Here is a 21,989-nt window from a genome sequence, read left to right on the forward strand (position 1 = left end):
GCAGATCTTTTTGTTAACTGCTCAACTCCTTTATCATGTCACTAATAATTTCTTCTGTCATTTTTGCGATTTAATTTCAGATAGCATCACACACTTGAAGCAGCTGTCATATGATAACTACGACTTGGAGTGAGGTTCCTTTTTTTTATGTGATGTTGTGTTTTATTAGTTTTATGATGGACAGTGCCTGGTCACATAACCTCAGTTTCTATCTTTCAGTGTTGCTTTTGTGCAAGTTTATCATCTTGCTTTACCATTGTGTTCAGAGGCTGTGCATAAATCCTCTCAAATATTCCCTTTTCGAAGGAAATTTGGAAACATGTTACTTCCTCTTGACCATTCAACAACCATTTAACTTACTGTGAAACATGGAAAACTGCTTTGACATAGTGTATGTCAATCCTTTATTGTTTGCATTGTTTTTTTGTTTTTTTTTTCCATAAAGTAGTAGTCACTACTGCATAACAGTGTCTTATTCACAAGATATGAGATTGAGCCAGACTGAATTTGATTTCTAATGATGTGATTTTTAAAAGTACTTACTGAGCCAGTTCAACACTCTAATGGAGATAACATATTCTTGTGTATCCACAAATCCTTCTAGAAATGTTTTATGTCATTGTTAATAAAGGCTTTTTAAAAAAAATTTTTTTTGATTGTGATCATAGTTTTTTTATTTTCTGTCAAATGAAGAGCAATCAAGCTCTCTTAATTCAGAATTTGGTTGACTCTGCAGACGCCCTCCGTACCAAACCTCACATCACGTTTCTGCGTGATGTAACCTTCAGTTTTCCAGATGAGCTCATTTGTACTTTTGACCTACCCTGCCATTTCGGTTATAAAGTTTTTAATACATGCAACACGGGTAGTATAGGATAGGATAGGATAGACCTTTATGAATCCTGAAGGCAATTCTTGTACCAAAAGGCTACTTAAAAGAGCACATTACAGAACTTTACTTACTTAGAGCAGATTGTTACAAAAAACAGATTACAATACCAAAACATTATGATAGGTGGCTTTAGGTGAAAAGTAAAAAAACAGTACAGAGCAGTGATTTGCCAGGCAGATTTAGAAATGGATAATTATTTTTTAGATGATTTTGATTCTACTGGCTTCCTGGTCTTTTCGCCCAACATTTGGAGCTGTGTTGCAAAAAAACAAACAAATAAACTAACCCTTCATGGTTAAATCCAAAAAAGTGATTAGAAACAAGCCATTTAACAGAAGAGCACGCACTGCGATTGAACCTCCCTGTCTCCATTGTCTGATTGTCCAACCAAGTAAAATAAAGAATTGCATCTCCAATATTTTACTTCAAGTTAGTAAAAAACTTGGAGGAAACAGTGTTGTGGCCCTTTAATGTCTAATAATACGCCCTCGCCCATTGGTTGAGCTTTACTACGTCAGTTGACCAATGGGCTTTGTCATTGTTACAGTGTGTCGTTACGTAGGGAGGCGTGTGTGACATTTGCTGCAAGCAGCTAGTTTGCGAACTGCTAGCTGGATAAAGATGAAGAACTACGGAAGGAAATAGGAAATATGTTACCTTATTACAACTGAGTTCAGCTTTGTGTTGCACTTTGCTACCATATGCAAATTAGAGAAGACAGTTTATATCAAATGTAGCGTTAAGTAAAACTTCCTGTCTGGATAAACACGTTAAATCGTGGGCTAACGTTTTCTCTTAACTTATTCAGCAACATTAAATGTGACTGACGGATTTCGGGTTGAGGTTGTTGTTCTGAGATGCTGATACTAATCCGATAATTATTTTTGTAAGTTTTTCTTTCTCTTTTTTTCTTTTTTTTGCAGCATGGGCGGGCATTAGCGCTCAAGCTGACTTGGCTAACTGCGGTTTGCACGCAAGGTTAAAATTAGCTTTAGCCAGCTAGCTCTTCATTTCTCTTTTGCTGCAGCAGCTTTCTTACTTTCTTATGCTGACTTGTCAGAGCAGGTGTGCTGAAAGTAGGCCAGGTGTGCTGTGGGATAGATAAGGTGCACAGTCTTGCATACTAGCTGTGTGCTGTACGGGAACCTTACTGTACTACAGTCTGCTTCAGGGATTTTTTGTTACTTTAGTAGAACCAGTGGTGGGATCATGCTGCTCTCCTTGGTTGTGCACACATACTCTCTGCGGTACTGGTTACCAGCCACGATCATGCTGGGGACAGCCCCAGCTTATTTGCTGTCATGGGGGGCTTGGCGCTTTCTTTCGACTGTGTTACCTGCCAGACTGTATCACAGATTGGACGACCGTTTGTACTGCATTTACCAGAGCATGGTCCTCTTCTTTTTTGAAAACTACACAGGTGTTGAGGTGAGTGACCCTTCACATACTGCATGTAAGCTCACGGTGAATCTGATTATGATAGAGGGATGTGTTTAACTGTGTTTGTTAAAAACTGGGGGAGACATGCCCTGCAACGCTTTGAACTTGCAATTGTTATTACATGTAAACTGCATGTGGATCAATGATTTCTGCGGCCCTCTGTGTTTGTTGAACCTCTTAAAATAACAAAATGCAATGTGAAGTGAGGCACAGTGGCTCATTCACAAAATGTTGATTAACCAGACACATCAAGAAAATCTGCATTCTTTTGTCCTTTTGTTGCCACTCCTTGTACAGTTGGTATGTTTGTATGTTAGGGTATGGCGATAAGTAACAGTGATAGTGTTGTAGCTGGGAAACCTTTGTCTCTGATATGAGGTGATTTGGGTAATAAACTGCTTGTGCTGTCCCACTAACTAGAGGCCACATGAGTAGATTGGATGGAACCTTTTGGGTTTATTATCTATGCTGGTTTAATCTTCGTAAAACTGGGCAAAATCAGTCTGTGCTCCAACCAGATCCCTGTTGCAGTTTACATATTTTAACAGAAAAATATTCAACCACACAAGTCTTTATCTCGATGAAGAATAATTTTGCAAATTCACGGGACATCAGCAATAACGCTGCAGTCTCTGATATCTTTAATCTGCTTTCTTTGTAGATTGTTATTTATGGAGATATACCAAAGAACAAAGAGAACGTGATCTACCTGTCTAATCATCAATGTACAGGTAAAACGTTCACATATCCTGCTTTAAAATCTCATTCTATTGTGAAGCACAGATTTAAATAAATATCTAATTATTCTCAATGGCTTTCCATGTAGTTGATTGGATCATTGCTGACATGCTTGCCATCAGGCAGAGTGCTCTTGGTCACGTCAGGTATGTCCTTAAAGACGGACTGAAGTGGCTCCCGCTGTACGGATGGTATTTCTCTCAGGTAATGCAACTGTGTGAGTATTTGAATGTCATGTTGTAAATTGGAGATGTAAATTACAATTGAATTGTTTTCGAGCACTGCCTTTCCCATCAAAGTATCTTTCTCCTTTAGCACGGAGGAGTCTACGTGAAACGAAGTGCAAAGTTTAATGAAAGGTCGATGAAAAAGAAGCTCCTCACTGAGGCAAAATGTGGAGCACCAGTAAGTACAGCACATAAATGTTCTGAATTAGCCGGTTGACGACATGCAAATTTACTATATAAGGAGGACGTACTGCTGAAATATTCCAGAATTTTTAATGATGTTCAATAAGAAAGCAGACCTTAAAAGTCCAATCATATGTTCAAACTCTTCCCCACCTTCGTCTGTCTTTCAGTTTTCTCCACTTAAACCTCCAGCAGTGCTTTCTGCAATAATTTCCCAAAATCCTCTCTTCCAAAAAATTCCTTCTTGTCCTACTTGTAATTAAGAAGTTGATGTGAATAGTTTCTCAGAGTTTGTATTAACAGAGCATCTGATGACGCCAGCACTGAAATGAAATGAGATGGATAACCAGACACTGCGATTGCAGAGTGTGTTATTGTGTTGAAAGCGCTGGTTTGTAATCACTTTTTTGGGGGGATTTAGCCATAGGGGATTAGTGTGTGTGAGTGAGAGTGAGAGAGAGATCATGTGTTGTGTGTGAAATGGTCTTGGTGATCTGAAAGTGTGCTATGAAAGCTCTGGTGTGCAGTCCTGTAGTGAAAGTTAAACCTAATCAGTTGTCACATTAAAGAAAAATTCAAGAGATAAGAAGAATAAGGATGGAAATAGTGTTAATTATGCTTGGAACCAATTTCAGTTTGACCTAAATATCTCTTACCAACCCAAATTTTTAATACTCACATACCTGCCGATTCCAGAAATTCACAAATAGTTACAAAACACCTTAAAAACTGCAGCTGAAATATTTCATCATTGGAAAATGTGAGGAGGTTCATATTTGCTGGAAAAGCCTTTATATCCTCGATACCAACAGAAAATGAAAAAGTGTAAAGTGAAGGATGCAGTTTTGAAACCTGAGGAGTGGGTTGAGATTGCATCCACAAAAACTCAGTTTCAGTTCGGTTGCAGTCCAAACTGATCTGAAAGACTGAGTCGATGAAAACTGTGTCTTGGATTTTCCTATAAACAGTTCAATACAGTGATTAGTCTTGCTGTTTCTTGTCCTGTTGAAAGAAATTGTTAAACTAACACTGAAGACATTTTTGATTTCACGTGTTGTTCTCCTCACAGATGTACCTTGTCATCTTCCCAGAAGGAACTCGATATAATCCAGAGCTCAAGAATGTCATCGCTGACAGTCAAGCTTTTGCCACAAAAGAAGGTACCTGCACGACAGCAGCATTTACTGTGCTGTACTGCGGCATACTAATTTAGCTGACACAGCTGACTAAGTTTCAGTGACCCGTGCTCAGCCTCGCAAGCTTCTGTTTGACCAATGAGCATCACGTGCATACAGATTCATGACATCTTTGATATCAAAGTTGTCAGTTTAAATTGTGCACTTGTAGCATCACATATTCTACAGATCAGAACAGTGTAAAAAGTGACGGTTGTATAAAATCATACAGCAGTTCCTGGCGATACAGTGTTAAAAACTAATACTCAAAATATGCTTGAAGATAAAAAAAAATATGCTGAAGTATTAGTTAGGAGAGTATTATAAACATAAAAACTGCTATGTTCATTTCTAACATCATTGGATTACTGGTGTGGTGCCAAGAACTGGTCTGCTTCCACCAAAATGGGTAAAAGATTTGAGGAATAAATGGACACGCTGCTAGTTGATGAGAGAGAATTTACTGTGCACTCACAGAAATAAACAGAATCAGCCTGAAAGGGATTTTTTCTGGTTATATTTGTAGCATGAGAAAGGGAAGTTAAACAACTTTAAACGCTGATTATATTCAACTGCAGTGTACATTTCAGTATGGCTGTGAGGTTAAAGAGCTAAATAAATGTGTTGTATCAACATGATGGCTATGATGCTAGTGTTAAGGCTGACTCACATTCTGCAGAGATTAAGCCTATCTCTGGACTACAGCTCTGAATATCACCTTCCCCCATTAATCCAAATAAATCGCTCTGGAGAGCTGACATGTGCACATGACATTATCTGCTGTTAGTGAGTTCTTAGTGTGAGGAGGATGGTGCCACATCAGACTGTGTGCTAGCTGACCCAAATCATATATTATCATTATTCAAACAAAAAACAAAATATCATACAAAATAGTTTGATAAATTGACTGTTGCAGCTCTACTGTTAATCTCACCTTTTGGTAAATCTGATTTAGCAAAGGATATATTACTTTTGTTATGTCCACTGTGTAGGGCTGGCTGTTCTGAGGCACACACTTACACCCAGAATGAAGGCCTCTCTTATAGCCATCGAGTCCATGAGGGATCACTTGGATGCTGTGTATGACATCACTGTGGCCTACGAGGGAACGCTGGACACCTCTGGTCGAAGAAAACCTGCACCGTCAATGCCGGGTAAGCAGGCACGTGAGTTTGAATCTCGGTGACAAAGAGGACTGGGACATCACCTTCCTTTATTTACCCTTCTGTCACAGTGTGATCTGTACCTGGATATCTTATGATATAATGCGTATGAAAATACTCACTCGTGGAAGGTGTAAGCCCATACAGGACACATGCAGCTGCAGTACATTTGGAACATTTGTTTTAAGTGTGCCCTCACTTTGTCTCCCCACTTGACTCGCGAACAATTCTGCCCGGTCAAGTCTCCTTTCCTGTTATTTCATTCACTGTAGCCGACAGTAATGTGACGAAAACAAGCTGTTATCGTTCCACTGCCTGCATGAGTGGTGCATCATCTACACATTCAGTAGAATTGCCTATTTTCTTTTCTTCATGCACACAGTTCTCTCCATAAAACATAAAACAGACATTGAAAATTAGTTATAGAGTTGTATCGACATCATACCAGCATTTCACTTCTGTTTTCAGTGTTGTAATGATTATGTCACAGATAGGAAAAGAAAAATGAAAAGCAGTATTTTTTGTGTGTGCTCTTAAGACTAAACAGAAATGATGTCATCATCATCAGCAGCAGCAGCAGCAGCGGCACTGTCTGGACTGCACGCATGTGCCAGCTGCAGCAGTTCAGCAAGATATCCCTCTCTGAGCACTGTGATATGACTGCAACTGGATCAGACAGACCACATCTGGAAGTGGCGGTCTGGCTCACACTGTGATCAGGTCTCAGCTAAATGTAAATGCAGTCTGTACAGCTGTAGCTCTTCCTTGCCTGAATGATTCACAAAATAATGGTGCCCGCCCGTGGCATTGCCTCTTTTGACTTTCGGTGTTTGATGTTGGTTGACAAATCCACCAGCTTATTGGCTTATTGGCATTCAGTTACAGTGCTGGCAAAATCAACAAGGATGAAATCAACAGAAGTGAAAATTGGACCTGATCACGGTAATAGAAAATGTGTGCAAAGCAAAGTTAATAAAGCAGGAGGTTTGTTAGAGTAAAATTTCGTAACACCAGACAAAATACCGACTGTCAGCTAACAGCAGCCACATTCTGCCTCTAGTTTCTATTAATCAGTGTCGCCATAGACACGCAGGCATCGTATCAACCCTGCCACACTGTGACCAGCCCTTCAGCAATTAATCACGTAGCAAACATGACCGATTAACAGCCTTGACTTCCTGTAAACAGCATGACTCTGTGTTTTCGAGTTTTTGATTATTCTGTGTTCCCGGTTGTTCTGTAAGCACCGTTTGAATGTTAAAGAAGAAAAAAAACATCCCGTTTCAGTCAGGAATAAACATTGATGTGTTTCAAACAAAACGGAGAGAATAGAAAAGCATTCTTCTCATCACGCACTTCCTGGTCCCATGTGGGGAAGGTGACTTCAGTAATTTCACAGCGATGTGGAAGTGACTCGAGGCCACGTTGACACTGCGACGTCACGAGCCTCCGTTAACGATGTGCTTTCTGTTTCACATCAGACAAACGTTTCTCATCAGCAGCGACTGTTGCAGCTTATTGTAATGGTTCCACACTGAACCCTGACATATGGGTTATGGGTTATACAGTATGTGACTTCTATTTAAAAACTCAAATCAGTGTTAACAATCAGTCAGTTCATTTGTAAAGAAAAGAAGGACATGAGACTGTAAAAGGCTTTTAATGATTCTGGCCCAGAACGCTGATTAAGTATTTGAGCTACAAAAACTAATTATAATCAAGAAATGACGCCTTCGCTTATTGCTTTAGTACTGGACAGGTTCAGTACATTAAATGTAGCATTACATTATGCTGCACAGCCAACCACAGTACATTTCCCTTAAAGTTTACACTGCACTTGTCTTTGAAGTCATCCATTCATATGTTTTTGATTTATTCAATTATCTGCAGTAATTGACTGATAATTGACCTGTCCTCTCTATCTGGGACCAATCAAAATTCAAACGTGCTATTTCTTCGGCTGAGGGAGGTTTGAACGTTTGTGTCTTTGTGATTTATTGTTGATGGATCCGTTCTTTGAAATCAGGTCTGCAGCTCAGCTTTGCGGCGCTTGAGCTTTTTAGAATTTTTACTTTATACTGTATGCTGTTATCCTGTGTTGTTATCTTTTCATCTACTTCAGACTAGGGTAGAACTTGTATGATTAAATGTGTGTGAATTCCCTCTGCACAGTTCATTATTTGAAAGTAAAACAGTTCTGTTATGTTACTGGGGCAGTATGACAGGCTGCATACATTGTAAAAAGCGTTCACTTATTTTGCATAGATGCTTTTTATTCAGATCTGGTTGGAATGTTAAGTTGTGAGATTTCAGTCCCTTGTGGGCAACCTGCCTCATGTACTCACATTATTACATCATTTGTTAGAGTTTATTTCAGGGATTTAGATCAGGAGGCTTTGTTTGTCACTGCAAACAAAGAGTTGATTTCCTTCATTAGTGCACATGACCTGCAATGGAAGCTCAGCTTCTTTTGGTAGGCTGGTTTATGAATTCTTTAAGAGTTTTACAGTTTCTTGTTTGGAGTCTCAGCAGCACATACACCTTGTAAGAATGACTTTGGTTTTTTTTTCACATATATATCTGCATCATCGGTCCATAAATCAGGTGTTTGTGGGTTTCTCCTCCTCAGTGTCTATTAGACTGGCACATGTTGTTATCTGAAAGGGCAATTTAAATCTACGCAGCAGCTGACCGAGGTGTTCTGTCCGCTAGAGAAGCCGTCTTTCACTGCTGACTTCGATCAAGTTTCCTCTTTTGGCCACAGAGGCACGTTTCCTGATAATGTTGCATGTTGTGGAAACAGGAACTCGAAGGTCCCGAGGGATACACGTGTAGCCTTAAGCGTTCACACTTGTTACATTTTTAAGTCTGACCTTCTCAGACACTTTGTATTTCTTCCTTCTCTTAGTTCTCCGAGACTGAAAAGTTATTTAATTTCAGCAACAGTCATTGGGGGATGCTGAAACTGATAAGCCTTTTATCTTACTGTACAATCTGTGTGATGTTTAGTATTTCACATATCAAACTGGAATTGCCTGACATTACAATATTTACACTTCACTTTATTTTCACTCAGATTTGACCTGATCTGAACATTTAGTCTGATTTTTTTTTTCTTTTCTTATCACAAAGCACCAGTTGACCAGCAAGTTGTTGTACTGGTTACTGGTCTTCACTCTCCAGAATCAAAGGGACTTGGCAACACAGCGTCTACTCGATCATTGTCACCTCGTGTTGATTTTAAGTGCTTACTCTACGTGCCGTTTTGCTGAAAGGCTTTTCCTGTTTTTGTTTAGTCTCTTTATTTTTTGTGTTTGACAGAATTCCTGTGCAAAGAATGTCCTCGGGTCCACATACACTTCGACCGTGTGGACATAAAGGAAATTCCTGCAGAGCCAGTGTTTTTCCGCAGGTGGCTGCACGAGCGGTTCGAAATCAAGGACCGGTAAGTGTGCGTGGGTAGAAAAATTAATCATGTTGAAATTGCATGTTATCCGATCAATATGTAAACTGTGAACTGCAGCGTTGTGGGGTTTTGTTTTGTTTTGGGTTTTTTTTTGGCTTCCACACACCACCAGTTTTTTAGCACGGATTTGTGTTTTAGCTTCTGTTTGATATCTAAAAGTGCTGAAAATAATACAGTCTTTCCGCTTGTTCTGAAAAATATGATTATGTTCTGTTCCCTTTAGTAAAGACATGTGGTTCCCAAACTGGGGCCAGGCCACAGATGAGTTATAGAGCCATGACACGGGGGCACATAACTGGGGGAAAAATGTGAACCTCATCTACAGATGACTTAATCTGATTCATGTGGGAGCAATAACCAAACAAGAGGGCTGATGTTAAGAAGGAATCTGATTTATTCCAACCAAAATGTGAGATCCAAACAAATACGAGTCTGTCTTGTCTCGTATCAAAGCCTCAGCAGTTATTTTAGCAAAGTTTAACTTGCATTTTTCACTCATGAGTAACACAAGTCAAACACAAAGGTCATGTTCTAGATTTATTATTAAATCAGTATTTCAACTTCACTGAATGATGTTAAAAGTCCATTTATTTAAGAGCTGAAATGATTCCTGGATGAATCTGCAATTGTTTTGAGTATGGAATTCTTCTTTTTTTTAACCAATTAATCTTTTTAGAACCAATAATGTGACAACTTTAGTTTGTTTTGCCATCTTTTCTTAGTCTTCTTTGACAGTTAACTGAATATCTTTGGGTTTGGGGGCTGTTGGTCAGACAAGACAGGACACTTGAATAAGTCGGATTAGACTTTGAGACATTTTACTGGCAGGTTTTTGTTATAATATGGTGTTTCATGAACCAAATGATTTGTCAGTTAGTAATGAAAAAATAAGGAGATTAAGGGATAGTGAAAATAATAATTTGTAGCAGCCCCTTACTGAAGTGTTTTGAGATAATAGTTGTTGCTGTTGTCTTAAATACATTCAAGATAGAAAGTTAGAAAGATCGCAGAGCCCAAGACTAGTCAAGCCACAAAAAGCAACAGCATGATTTGGCTGCAATATTTGTGGTGTAAAAATCCTGATGTGCACTTTTTCAGAACTTGTTGTGTTTCACTTTGTAGTTTCTTTTTTTTCTTTTTTGTGCGTTTCTAAGACGGGCTGAATTCCTAAGAGAGTTATCTGTCTTTTCAAAGGTTGCTGACGGACTTCTACAAGTCGGAGGATGCAGACAAAATATGCAAGTTCCCCGGAGAAGGCAGACCTTCTCCTCTGAACCTCTCTAAAACTCTCCCATCTGTGGTTATCTTGGGGGGACTGACACTGCCGATGCTTCTGACGGAGAACGGCAGGAAACTGTACGTGAGAACCTGGGTTTACGGGACACTGCTGGGCTGGCTGTGGGTGAACGTTTTTCCTTAATGAACAGGGGGCGGTGGCTGCCACGACGAGACGCACAAAAGACACGGAGAGACGGTGCCATTTTCCTGTGACAGATTCACGCAAGGTGTTTTCCAGATGCAGAGCAGCGCCTGATAAGAGGCTCAGAGATTTATCCCACATGTCTGCCTCACTGACGACCTTGAGCTGAAAGCTAAAAGGAGATACAGAGAAATGTTAAGCTCTTAGTGCTACTTGTTCCCTCGCGTTATTTGGATTTGCAGCCTGAACTGACGAGAAAACATGAGTAAAGTATTAGATTTCTCAAAAATACCCCTTGATCTCTACTAAAATAAAGATAGCTATATACTTCTCTTTAAATAACCCTCCCCCCCTTCCCTTTATCAGATTTAGACAAAATTAGTATTCTTGCATGCTCACTTCCTCATCAAACATTGGCCAGCGGTAAAGATCTTATCACATTTATTTTTGAAAACTCAAAACATTTAATAATCGTGGTCAGCTACTGTATGTAACTGACAATATATAGTGATGATGAATCATTAATTATTAAATGCACTGACTGGTTGACATTGATCGGAAGTCCCAGGTCAGAAAGATTATGCACTTTGCTCATTTAAAGTGATGTTTTTTTTACATTAGTAGAACAAAACAAACATCACGCATTCCTCCATATGGTTTCATAAATATGACACCAGCTGCATTGTTTACCATAAATATGCATCACATAGTTTTATACTGAAAATGAATGTAGCCGTTAAAAATATTTCCTTTATGCAAAAAAAAAAAAGAGTGAATAATTGTCTTTTAATTTCCCAAGCTGAAGATTTTACTGATATTAATATCCTTACAATCTGTTGTACATTTTGGATCAAATATTTATCACTGATGATGGCACAGTAAGCTCGTATGGAGGAGTGCATGATAAAAATGAAAATGTTCCACCAATGTAAAATATTGCTTTAAGGTTGAAATGTCAGTCATTGCCAAAACCTGGTGTGTTTGCCATGATGTTCTACAAGTGTTTTAATTTGAACAGTACTTGTTTTAATGTCAGCCTGGATAACAAAGCAGCATAATGTCTTTTTTTTTTTTTCTTTTGTTTGGCCTGAATACATTATATTTAGATTTGTTTGATAAAGGTTACATTGCTTTTATATGCATTTGTTACACTGAATGCTGTGCTACAGCTCACCTGAAAGTACTTACTTAGCAAAAAGCTGACAAAGCCATGTTAACAGTATGTCACAGGATCCTGTGCACTCGAAGCCATTTGTATTATAATTATCACTGTATCGTGAAATGCACTGTATGTCCATTGTTGTTTACTGTAATGAAACCATCGCATTTTTCATGAGTCACATTACATATGTGCCGTCTTGTCTTCCTCGTTAATATGTTTTCCTCATGTCTACAGTACAGTAAATCTCATGGTTCTAAACGTCACTCCAATACCTCACTTGAATAATCCTTCCTTGTTCTTAAATGACCCTTGTCAGCCTTTTTATAGTCATTTTTATCCTGACAAGATCAGACTCTAACTCATCAGGAAATTCTATGAAGACAGTATTTAAATGCCAACGGATTTTGGAAATGTGTGCCTTCTCTTTGGAGGAGCTGGTCCTCAGCCCTCACAGAGGGCCACAGTTGCTCTTTTCCACCTGCACGTAGGTGCCGCGCTGGAGCTGCTGCTTACTGCAGCATGTGGTCACATTGTCTACACTTCATAGTGGCTTACTATGTTCTAAGAATGCATTGATTTACACTTTTCAAGGACTCTTATTAAATGATGAAACCTTTAATGTGTTTAAGATCTGGAAATGCGGGATCAGAGTGAAATAAAAGCAATTTTCTTTGGGGAAAGTCAAGTTTTCTCTGAGTTGTTTTAGTCTCCTGAATGTATGATTATTTAAAGTTTCTTGTCGTACAAGCATTTACTGGTCTTCTGATCAAAAGCCATTTTGACTTAGTTAACCATGCACACCAAAGATGTTATTTTTGTCACTGTATGGTCACATCAAAAGCAGTTGTGTGAGGGCTTGAACTGCCAGAGGGACAGATTATGGCTAGACTAAATTTTGCTGTTGGATCCATATCAACCAAACGCCTCCACACACTACTTACTGCTCTGTGTGCTTTGTGTATGTACTTTATTGCCACCATGAGCACATTAAATACAGTGACACAGCAGACCACACATGATAGCTTTATCATAAGCACATAAACACTGACACCAACCAGTACTACTATTTTCAAATAATCTCACTTAACCCCAGGTCTTAAATCTAAATTTCTCTTTCAGGTTGTGTTACAGAATGTGACACAAATGTTTCTGATTACACACACCTTCAGTCAATTTATTGTTATTCTTTGCAGGTGCTGTTGTTTGTTTTTTGTAAACTGAATCTGCCAATCACTACAGACAGAATTATAAAAACTTGCATTTCTACACAAAACAGATTTATTGGTAAAACACTGTAGAATTACAGCTGTTTAAATGTGATATTTACCCTACAGAGACAGTCGTTTTAGCTGAAAGAAATAATTTATCTGAGAATTGGTAGACTCAGTTTTCCAAAACATGACAATGCTTTCACAGATGGGGATAAAAACAACAGCCCCCTAACAAATAAAAAATAAGAAATGAAGTAAATGTCAATTAATAAATTGCAGGAATAGTGTCTTTCAATTTTATATATTGTTTCATTTAATTGTCAACAAAAAAATCCATGTATCTACCAGCATTGATTTTCATGTTCTGAAATTATATTTTCCCACTTTATCAAAAGCCAGCGAATACGGCACAAACCAGTTGCGCATGCGTATTACGATTTGTGGGCAGTAACAAGGAAGTGCAGCCACGGTTTGACGGTAGCGTTTGAAAGTTCTGCTGCTCACCTTTTCGGACTCAAGGTATGTAATACCCCATAAACGAATTAAAGGACAGTATAGTAACAATGAGATTAAAAAAATATACATTTAGCATGAAAGCATGAAGCAGTAAAGTATTGGCGTGAATATGCGTGTAGGTCTGTCTGTACGCGTCTTCTGTTGTTGCGTTATATTTTAGTCTTTTAAGGTCTCATAGCGACATCTACAGGACCGTCTGGCTTGTTTTAGTAAATGCGTATAGATAAAGGTAAAATACACAGAGTCTTTCTGTGGGAATTTTTGCCCATTCATGCAGTACAGCGTTTGCGAGGTCAGGAACTGATGTTGGACTAAAAACTCTGGCTCACAGTCTCTGTTCCAGTTCATCCCGAAGGTGTTTGATGGGGTTGAGGTCAGGGCTCGATGTGGGCCAGTCAAGTTCTTCCGCACCAAACTCATCCAACAGTCTTTATGGACTTTGCTTTGTGCACTGGGGCACAGTCATGCTGGAATAGAAAAGGACCTTCCCCAAACTGTTGCCACAAAGTTAGAAGCACAGTATTGTCTAGAATGTCTTGGTATGCTGAAGCATTAGGATTTCCCTTCACTGGAAGTAAAGGGCCAAGCCCAACCCCTGAAAAACAGCCTCATCCCAATACTTTTGTATATAAAGTGTACAGAGAATACTAAAATTAAAGTGTTATTATGTTGAAAAGTGTAAGACAAGGTAAACTTGTTGGTGGTAAAACCTGATTTACTCTTATTCTTGTTAGGCCGGTCTTTTAAAGAAGCGTTAACGCCCGAGATAGTTAAAAAGCAACAGTCTATTTCTTGTTGCTTTAATGGCACTAAGCTTACTTCATTTACTTTTTTTTAACTCGAGTATACTTGAGACTTTTGGAAATAAATTAGATCACCTGTCTACTTCAGTGTTTTTGAAAACTTTGCTGTTTAAAGTGTAAGTTCATCACGAATAACAACAGTGCCTGATTTTGCCTGATTCTGTTTTTATGTTTAAAGCCTTGTGATGGCAGTGGACTGGATTGGATTCAGCTATGCTGCAGCCATCATCTTCGGAGGATTTATGGGATACAAGAGAAAAGGTCACGGCTCACACTTGATGATGTCATCTATTTATTGTGTGATGAAGTTCAACCAAAGACTTCTGTGCCACCTGATTCATTTGTTAAATAATTAACTCTGATTATCCTCTTGTATGTCTCTTTCATCGTAGGCAGTGTGATGTCCCTGATGGCCGGTTTAGTTTTTGGTGGATTTTCTGCTTATGGCGCATACAATGTCTCTTATGACTCAAAGGACATCAAGGTCTCGTTGTGTGAGTTAAGCTTATTCTCATGTGCTGTTTTTCAGAGAATTGTTTAGAACATCCAGTCAGAATCATATCACGGTGTTCTTCTTGGTTTCAGTGGCCGCAGGAGTCCTCGCAGTCGTGATGGGAATGAGATACAAGAAATCTGGAAAATTAATGCCTGCTGGCATTATGTCTGGGCTAAGGTATAGCCTAAAGAATCATTCACATTTCATGTCAGGAAAGTCTGAAAGTTTTAGGGAATTTCTCCTCCAATATCAGTGTAAATTGGAAGTGCTGTTGTGGAATAAGAGTTGAGCAGTTCAGTGACTGTGAAATGATCTTACAGACTTGCTGATTTGCTTTTTCTTTCTCACAGCTTGCTGATGGTGTTTCGGCTGTTACTACTCATCATGGTGTAACTGGTGGAACAACACTGACCAGATGGAGGGTTTTCTGTCTCTCACTGAAGAAGCCTTGTTTTAAAGGAACCATCGTTCCCAGCTATCATACTAAAACTTGTGTGTTGTGTGGTAACTTAACTTTAATGTTACTAGATACCTTGCAAAAGGCACCAGTGGGTGTTAAACAGATGTAAGATTAATTACTACTCCAGTGGTGGCAGCACACCAGATTTTCTCAAGCTTTGCAGGTGCTGTTGTTTGTTTTGGCAGCGGTTCACATCATACAACAAAAGCTGTCAGTGTTAGCAGAAATAATCATGTCAAAAAAAAAAAAAGGGAACAAGTTTAAAGAATAACATTTATATTCCTGACTGCCCACATGCTATGTCTTTTATGATTAAAGTTAATATGTTTGTGATTTTTTTCTTATCAAAACTGAATAAATGAATGCGATTCTTAAATTAATGCTTCTCTTTGTATGTTCAAGGTGTCGCGGTAGCCCACACTCTGTGGGAGAAAAAGAAGAGACAGAACAAAAACACAGCAACTTCACAAATGTTCCACAAATATTAACACCGTTTATTAGAGCTTTCACATTAAAAGGACAAATTACACTGATTATTTTCAAGCTAAATGACGTGTTATTTTGAGATGTACAGTGCAGTACTCATCTCATTCATAAACTGGTAAATGCAACTGATCCATATGCCTTACAGGCTGTGCCTACACAATCAATCATTCACTCTGCCATTATGAGAAAGGTACCTGAACTTTTACAGAGTTCATGGCAGTGGAAGTTTAATTTGTAACACCTCCATGGCCGTCTTCAATAATTTTTCATCTGGCTGTGGCTTCCTCTTGCTGCCTGGCTGAAGGAACCTGTTGATGGCGGGAATCTGGATCATCCTGCCCTGGAAAGACTTGAACAGACATTGACATGGTTGTTAACAGCATTCTGCAATTTCATAGGAGCAAATTATTTTTTGTTTGTTGTCCCTTTATTTATCCAGCTTTGTGCAGTTTGTTACTTTGACACATTTACCTTAACGCTGGGAAAATCTGCAAGAATTCCAGGGAATTTCTCCTCCAACATCAGGGTGCATTCAAGCAGCTGCACATCTGCGCAGCTTAGTTTACCTCCCACCAGGTAGATGGACCCGGACAACACCTGAGAAGTTAGTCAAAGACACACAGCATCTCGTCTAGTTAACGTAAATTATAACATTTAATCACCATCAACAGGTCAATTTTCCACATTTAAGGGTTTTTAAGCAAGATTGTTATCAGTTATCCCACAGCACCATTGGACATAATATGTAACCTGAGCCGTACCTTTTCAAACACTGGAAGGTAGCGCTCTTTGGCTTTACTCAGAATGTTGTCCAGTTGTGGTTTGGGGTCTTGGGTGAAGGGCAACTTCATGATCATTTCCATAAGGTCCATCAGTCCCTCTGAGTACATGTTGATCCTGAGGGAAAGCATCATCATATACTGTGACACATTCACCCATTAAGATCACATGATACAGTAGACACTCCCATCATTATATTAGAAAGGAAGTGGATCATACATTACGCGGTCTTTGATATCTTTTCCATGAAGATTGTACTTCTCTGCGATGTAATTCAAAATTGCCTTTGTCTGAATAAGCTTCATGCCATCAATTTCCACCAGGGGAACTTGCTGGAACATGAGAGCTCCATCTGCAGAGAAAACATAGCATTGGGTAATTCTATTACTTGACTCATCTCATCTCATTTGCACTATTACTTGTCTCACTTGCACTATTCCTCATTTGCACAACTCTGCAATACTGTTGCCATCTGGTCCCTATTCACTGGTTATATCTTTTATTCTGCTTGTTTTTATATTTATGTAGTGTTGTTTATATTAATAGCATTAGTATTGTAGGTTTTGGGCTTATACCGGGACCAGGGAAACTAATTTCGTTCCACCTCATGTTTCTACATGTGTGAAATGACAATAAAGCTCCTTGAATCCTTGAATCCTTCAGGAGGGCACTCCCCATGGTAAAACATTAATTTACCTTGTCAGTTCACAGGTCATAAAGCCAAGAATTATAAATTGCACTCTCATCCTTGGTTGCATCATTAGTGGGCTGAAGTTAACAGATAAGCAAATGGAAAAACCAACGTAACTTGGAAAATATCCAGAAATCAACTCACCACTTAGGAGTTTTTCATACTGATCACGAGTTGTCAGGTACATCTCATCAAACTGTGAACGTGAAATTACACATTTAGAGGACATTCAGGAAGTTTTCGGGTTCACAAAGGACAGCAAAGTTTCACTTTAAAATCAAAGCCTTCACTAACCTCCACTTCTGCAACTGTCAAAAGCCAGCGGATTGATTCCATCTTCCCTCTCCCGTTGAAGTAGTGCAACACAACTCTTCCAGACATGGCTATGGTGTTTCAGAAACGTAAATCTCTAAAACTAGAAAGAGGAAATATCACATATTAGTAACATAACCAAAACAGAATTTAAGCATTTGGAAAGTTCCCTTACTTGGTACAAAGCAGCAGCTGCCGCGGAGAAACCAAGGTGAAAAGTGGAGCAAATGTGAAGTTGAAGTCGTTATATAACAACTAATGCAGCGTCCAAAAAAAATAGTAGCGACTGGGGAGCATTGAAAAACTGTGATTGGTTGGTTCTGGCCAATAGAAACGTGAGTTATTAGCATTTATGCCAATTGGCATCATGGGGAAAAAAATGCTAACTACTAACTGTGTTTATTCGATCCTTTTTTTTCCGAAGTTCGAATAGTGGAGATAGTTTACCTTAACCTTAACTTAATAAACTGCCAGGTGGACTGTATACATCGCGACATTTGAAGATATTTTAAACCGTGAGAGTAAAGGGTTGTGATAACTAATATTATATATGAGCCAACAGCATTATACTTAATTTGGCTGCGAGGGCGAATTCGCTGCTACGTCCGAGAGCCTAAAACCAACAGCACACAGAAATCATCTTCTGCTCTTAGAGTTGACGTGTGAGTTTAAGCTATGAGGAAGTTTAGACAGAAACTTGCTGAATTGGTGTAAAAGAAACAGCACAAAAGTGTGAGACAGCTGCACAACAGATGCTTGCACCATAATCACTGCATTACCCACAAATCATCAAGTCATCATGGAGCTCCTTATAACTTAAAATTTAATTTAACCTAAACAGATTCACAGGGTCTGACAACAAAACACTGTTTGTACATTAAACATTACATGTGCTAGTTAATGTTTGTGATTCAGTTGTGAGGTTCACTGATCCAAGATAAGAGAGAGATAAGATAATCCTTTATTAGTCCCATTACTGGGAAATTACAATATTACAGGAGCAAACAGGATATAGAGGGTGCAAATCATGCAAGGATAAAGGGAAGGATGTGCATTCAGAAAGAATAAATACACAGGAAACGAAAAAGAAAAGAAAAGACTATTTACACTAGAGTCCCTCAAGTTATGATTAGTGGATGGATTAATTATTGTACAGATTTGTTTCAGGGACTAAGTATGTAGGAACTGATCCTTGCAGTAGTGTTACATGAGTAACGATTATTGCACAATTATTACTACACATGTATTATTGCACAAGTCTGGTGTGACCATTTGTCCCATTATTGCACGTGACGGTTAGCACATTCATAAGCTTAAATGTCCAGTCTATCAGCTGTGCTTGTTGTGGAGTCTGACAGCACTGGGCAGGAAGGAGCGGCGGTACCTCTCCTTCACACAGCGAGGGTGTAGCAGTCTGTCACTGAAGGAGCTGCCCGGTGCCGTCAGAGTACCCTGCATGGGGTGGGAGGGGGTCTCCAGCATGGACGACAGCTTGGCTATCGTCCTCCTGTCACCCACCTCATCCACTGAGTCCAGAGAGCAGCCCAGGACTGACCACTCCTCACCAGTCTGTCCAGGCTCTTTTCATCCTGGGCAGACATGCTGCCTGCTCAACCGACCACACCATAAAACATGGCTGATGCCACCACAGCGTCATAAAAGCTCCTGAGGAGTGGAGCCTGTATTCCAAAGGCCCTCAGCGTCCTGAGCAGGAAGAGTCTGCTCTGAGCGTCAATGTTGTCAGTCCAGTCCAGTTTATTGTTGAGAGGAACGCCCAGGTACTTGTAGGAAGTGACTCTCTCAATGTCTGTTCCCTGGATGTTCACCAGTGCAGATGGGGTTTTGTTGGCACCTGCTGAAGTCCACCACCAGCTCCTTGGTTTTACCAGCGTTGATTTGGAGGCGGCTCTCCTGGCACCAGTCCATGAATCCTTGGATGAGTTCTCAGTACTCTCGGTCGTCTCCGTCCATGATGAGGCTGACAATCGATCCATCGACCCAGGCACTGAGGTGGTGGTCTACTCCTGCGCACCTCAGCTTGTCTCCCAGCAGGGTGGACTGGACGGTGTTGAAGGCACTGGAGAAGTCAAAAAACGTGATCCTCACAGTGCTCCCAGGCCTCTCCAGGTGAGATAGTGATGTGTGCAGGAGGTAGATAATGGCATCCTCCACTCCAATTCCTGGCTGGTAGGCAAACTACAGAGGGTGGGGGGGGGCAGTTTGACACTGGTACCAGGCATGATGTCTTCCACAGCTGTGGGAGTCTGGCCAGCGACAGGCTCAGGTTGAACATGTGCTGGAAGATTTCACACAACTGCACATACTGCAGTGCAAAACTGGTATAACCAACGGGTGCTGCAAAGTCTGAAATTTCCATCACCACTCTCTTATATCTTAAGACACAAAAAGAGTTTCTTCCCCCAGGCTGTCTCCCCGATCTCCTTGTAATCCACCTGCCACTGCATGAACCATCACACTGTTTGCACTACATGTACATATATTTATATCTTGTTTTTTCTTTTTGTAAACACTTTATTTTTATTATCATTTTTTATTATTATTATTTCCAATTTTTTATGTTTTGTATTTTTGTATGGTGCACAGGAGAGAGAAAAATCTGCAGTCAAATTCCTTGTATGGTCACACATGCTTGGCAAATAAAGCTGATTCTGATTCTAAAAGGTACCCTGTGGGGTTTTCTTGCAAACAAACAAAACTTACATTTACATTCAATATTTCCATCACTCTCTGGTTTGGGTCAGCCATCCAACGTGACAGGGCCAGACTGCAACGGACAATCAGAGCTGCAGAGAGGATCATTGGAGCTGACCTTCCCTCCATCCAGGACCCGTACAGGTCCAAGGTCAGGAAAAGGGCAACAAAGATCTCTGCAGATCCCCGACATCCTGGTCACAAACTGTTTAAAGTCCTTCCCTATGGCAGGCGATACAGGTCACTGTCTGCCAAACCAGCCGGCACAAACAGCTTCTTCCCACAAGCAGTCACTCTTTTGAACACTGTGAAAAAGCCCTCATCATTATACTGACAATCACAAATGTCATCCTCATCTACCTCATTTACTTAACCATACAGTATCATTATTATCTGTTGCAGTTTTGCACAGCATTGCCTTGCACTGTATTTATTTATTTAAAAATTTTTTAGTCTACCTACACTGTCATTGCACTATTCCACCGATTCACTGTTATTGTATATAGTATTTTTTTTTTTTTTATCCTCATCTTATTGTATATAGTATCTTTTGTGTTCTAACTGCTAGGTGTTTGTTTTGTACTTGAGATCAAAGTCTAACCGGAGTCAAATTCCTTGTTTGTATACGCAAACTTGTCCAATAAAGCTGATTCTGATTCTGATTCATCACTTTGCTTTTAACAGTTTCGGTTCAGGTGGCCTGCTGATATCACTGACTACTTCTGTCAGTCCCTTCACTGTCTCAGTTACAGGCATATTTATTTTATTCAGTGAAGTGCAGCCCACATCATGTGACAGACATGATACAGCAATGATAAAATCATCTGTTGTCCCACTCCTCTACAACTCTGATAAGATAAGCTGATAATACCTGGGGAGCTTGATAACGACACTGAACAGCAGTACATTAATAAGGGAACTGTGGTGACTATTCAAAATCTCAGCTTAATTAGTCACATAATGGTGGGTTGAGGACTGAACTTAACTCGACTGCAGGTAAAACAAAGTACTGTGCAAAGCTGTTCTCCTTTGGGTGATGTTCCCATTTATTGCAACAAAAACAAATAAAAGGCATTAGAAAAACAGAACGTTACCGCGAAAGTTGATGTGAAGCTGAAGCTCAAAAACACTGGCTGTCCTCTGGATGTCAGTAAGAGCTGTTTGGCTTCCTGCTACCACCAAACTCACACTGATTGATACCTTATTTCATTCACCTGCTGCTGGGCGGTTACCAATTAAACAGAAACGGAAATATACTACACCCTTGTGGTCAAATGAGGTATTTTCACAAAACATAAATGGAGAATGGCACCTACAGGCACAATTTAATATTCATTTGATCAGTAAATGACGATTCTCTTCCTAAATTGTTCTAAATTGTTTACATTCTATAATAATAATGTTCAGAAAAGCTCATTTTGGTTTGATTTTTCCATAATCCTGCTGGTGTGTTCAAATGTGTTTAAAATGTTGAAAAAATAAACTCACCTTGACTTCGCGAAGATTCATGCATTCTTTCCAGGAATAGAATTTTCAGCTATTAAATAAGCCTTGTTTTAAAGGGACCATCGTTCCCAGCTATCATACTAAAACTTGTGTGTTGTGTGGTAACTTAACTTTAATGTTACTAGATATCTTGCAAAAGGCACCAGTGGG

General features: G+C 39.5%; 4 protein-coding genes across 8 annotated transcripts in view; 3 read left to right on the forward strand and 1 right to left on the reverse strand.

Moving 5' to 3' along the window:
• Nucleotides 1-640, forward strand: part of mcph1 (microcephalin 1) — a 28,027-nt gene extending 27,387 nt beyond the window's left edge. For 3 of the 4 annotated variants that reach the window (XM_046401633.1, XM_046401636.1, XM_046401634.1), the window contains one exon: nt 81-640. In XM_046401633.1, coding sequence (XP_046257589.1) covers nt 81-133 — 53 coding nt within the window. In that variant the 3' untranslated portion in view covers nt 134-640. The remainder of the gene's footprint in view (nt 1-80) is intronic. The other variant, XM_046401635.1, reaches the window with a different exon arrangement.
• Nucleotides 641-1,426: 786 nt separating this feature from the next.
• Nucleotides 1,427-12,542, forward strand: agpat5 (1-acylglycerol-3-phosphate O-acyltransferase 5 (lysophosphatidic acid acyltransferase, epsilon)). The gene is made up of 8 exons (XM_046401846.1): nt 1,427-2,320; nt 2,994-3,063; nt 3,159-3,274; nt 3,386-3,475; nt 4,550-4,640; nt 5,648-5,809; nt 9,140-9,263; nt 10,479-12,542. Exons 1-8 carry the CDS (start codon nt 2,102-2,104, stop codon nt 10,702-10,704), a joined length of 1,098 nt encoding a protein of 365 aa, XP_046257802.1. The 5' UTR covers nt 1,427-2,101; the 3' UTR covers nt 10,705-12,542.
• Nucleotides 12,543-13,460: 918 nt separating this feature from the next.
• Nucleotides 13,461-15,728, forward strand: tmem14a (transmembrane protein 14A). The gene is made up of 5 exons (XM_046401849.1): nt 13,461-13,596; nt 14,575-14,657; nt 14,789-14,890; nt 14,982-15,069; nt 15,243-15,728. Exons 2-5 carry the CDS (start codon nt 14,582-14,584, stop codon nt 15,283-15,285), a joined length of 309 nt encoding a protein of 102 aa, XP_046257805.1. The 5' UTR covers nt 13,461-13,596; nt 14,575-14,581; the 3' UTR covers nt 15,286-15,728.
• A 97-nt stretch (nt 15,729-15,825) lies between these two features.
• On the reverse strand, nt 15,826-21,577 carry LOC124065920 (glutathione S-transferase 3-like). Of its 2 annotated transcripts, none has more exons than XM_046401848.1 (7): nt 21,428-21,577; nt 17,604-17,724; nt 17,454-17,505; nt 16,838-16,970; nt 16,600-16,735; nt 16,310-16,435; nt 15,826-16,187 (listed from the first exon to the last, which is right to left on the reverse strand). In XM_046401848.1, the coding sequence occupies exons 2-7, from the start codon at nt 17,688-17,690 to the stop codon at nt 16,050-16,052; spliced, it is 672 nt and encodes a 223-aa protein (XP_046257804.1). In that variant the 5' UTR covers nt 17,691-17,724; nt 21,428-21,577; the 3' UTR covers nt 15,826-16,049. The 2 variants fall into 2 exon arrangements, with proteins under 2 accessions (XP_046257804.1, XP_046257803.1); XM_046401847.1 differs by lacking the exon at nt 21,428-21,577 and adding an exon at nt 17,797-17,934.
• Nucleotides 21,578-21,989: the final 412 nt, after the last annotated feature.

The sequence above is a fragment of the Scatophagus argus genome, chromosome 10 (genome assembly GCF_020382885.2).
Source record: "Scatophagus argus isolate fScaArg1 chromosome 10, fScaArg1.pri, whole genome shotgun sequence".
NCBI lineage: Eukaryota > Metazoa > Chordata > Actinopteri > Scatophagidae > Scatophagus > Scatophagus argus.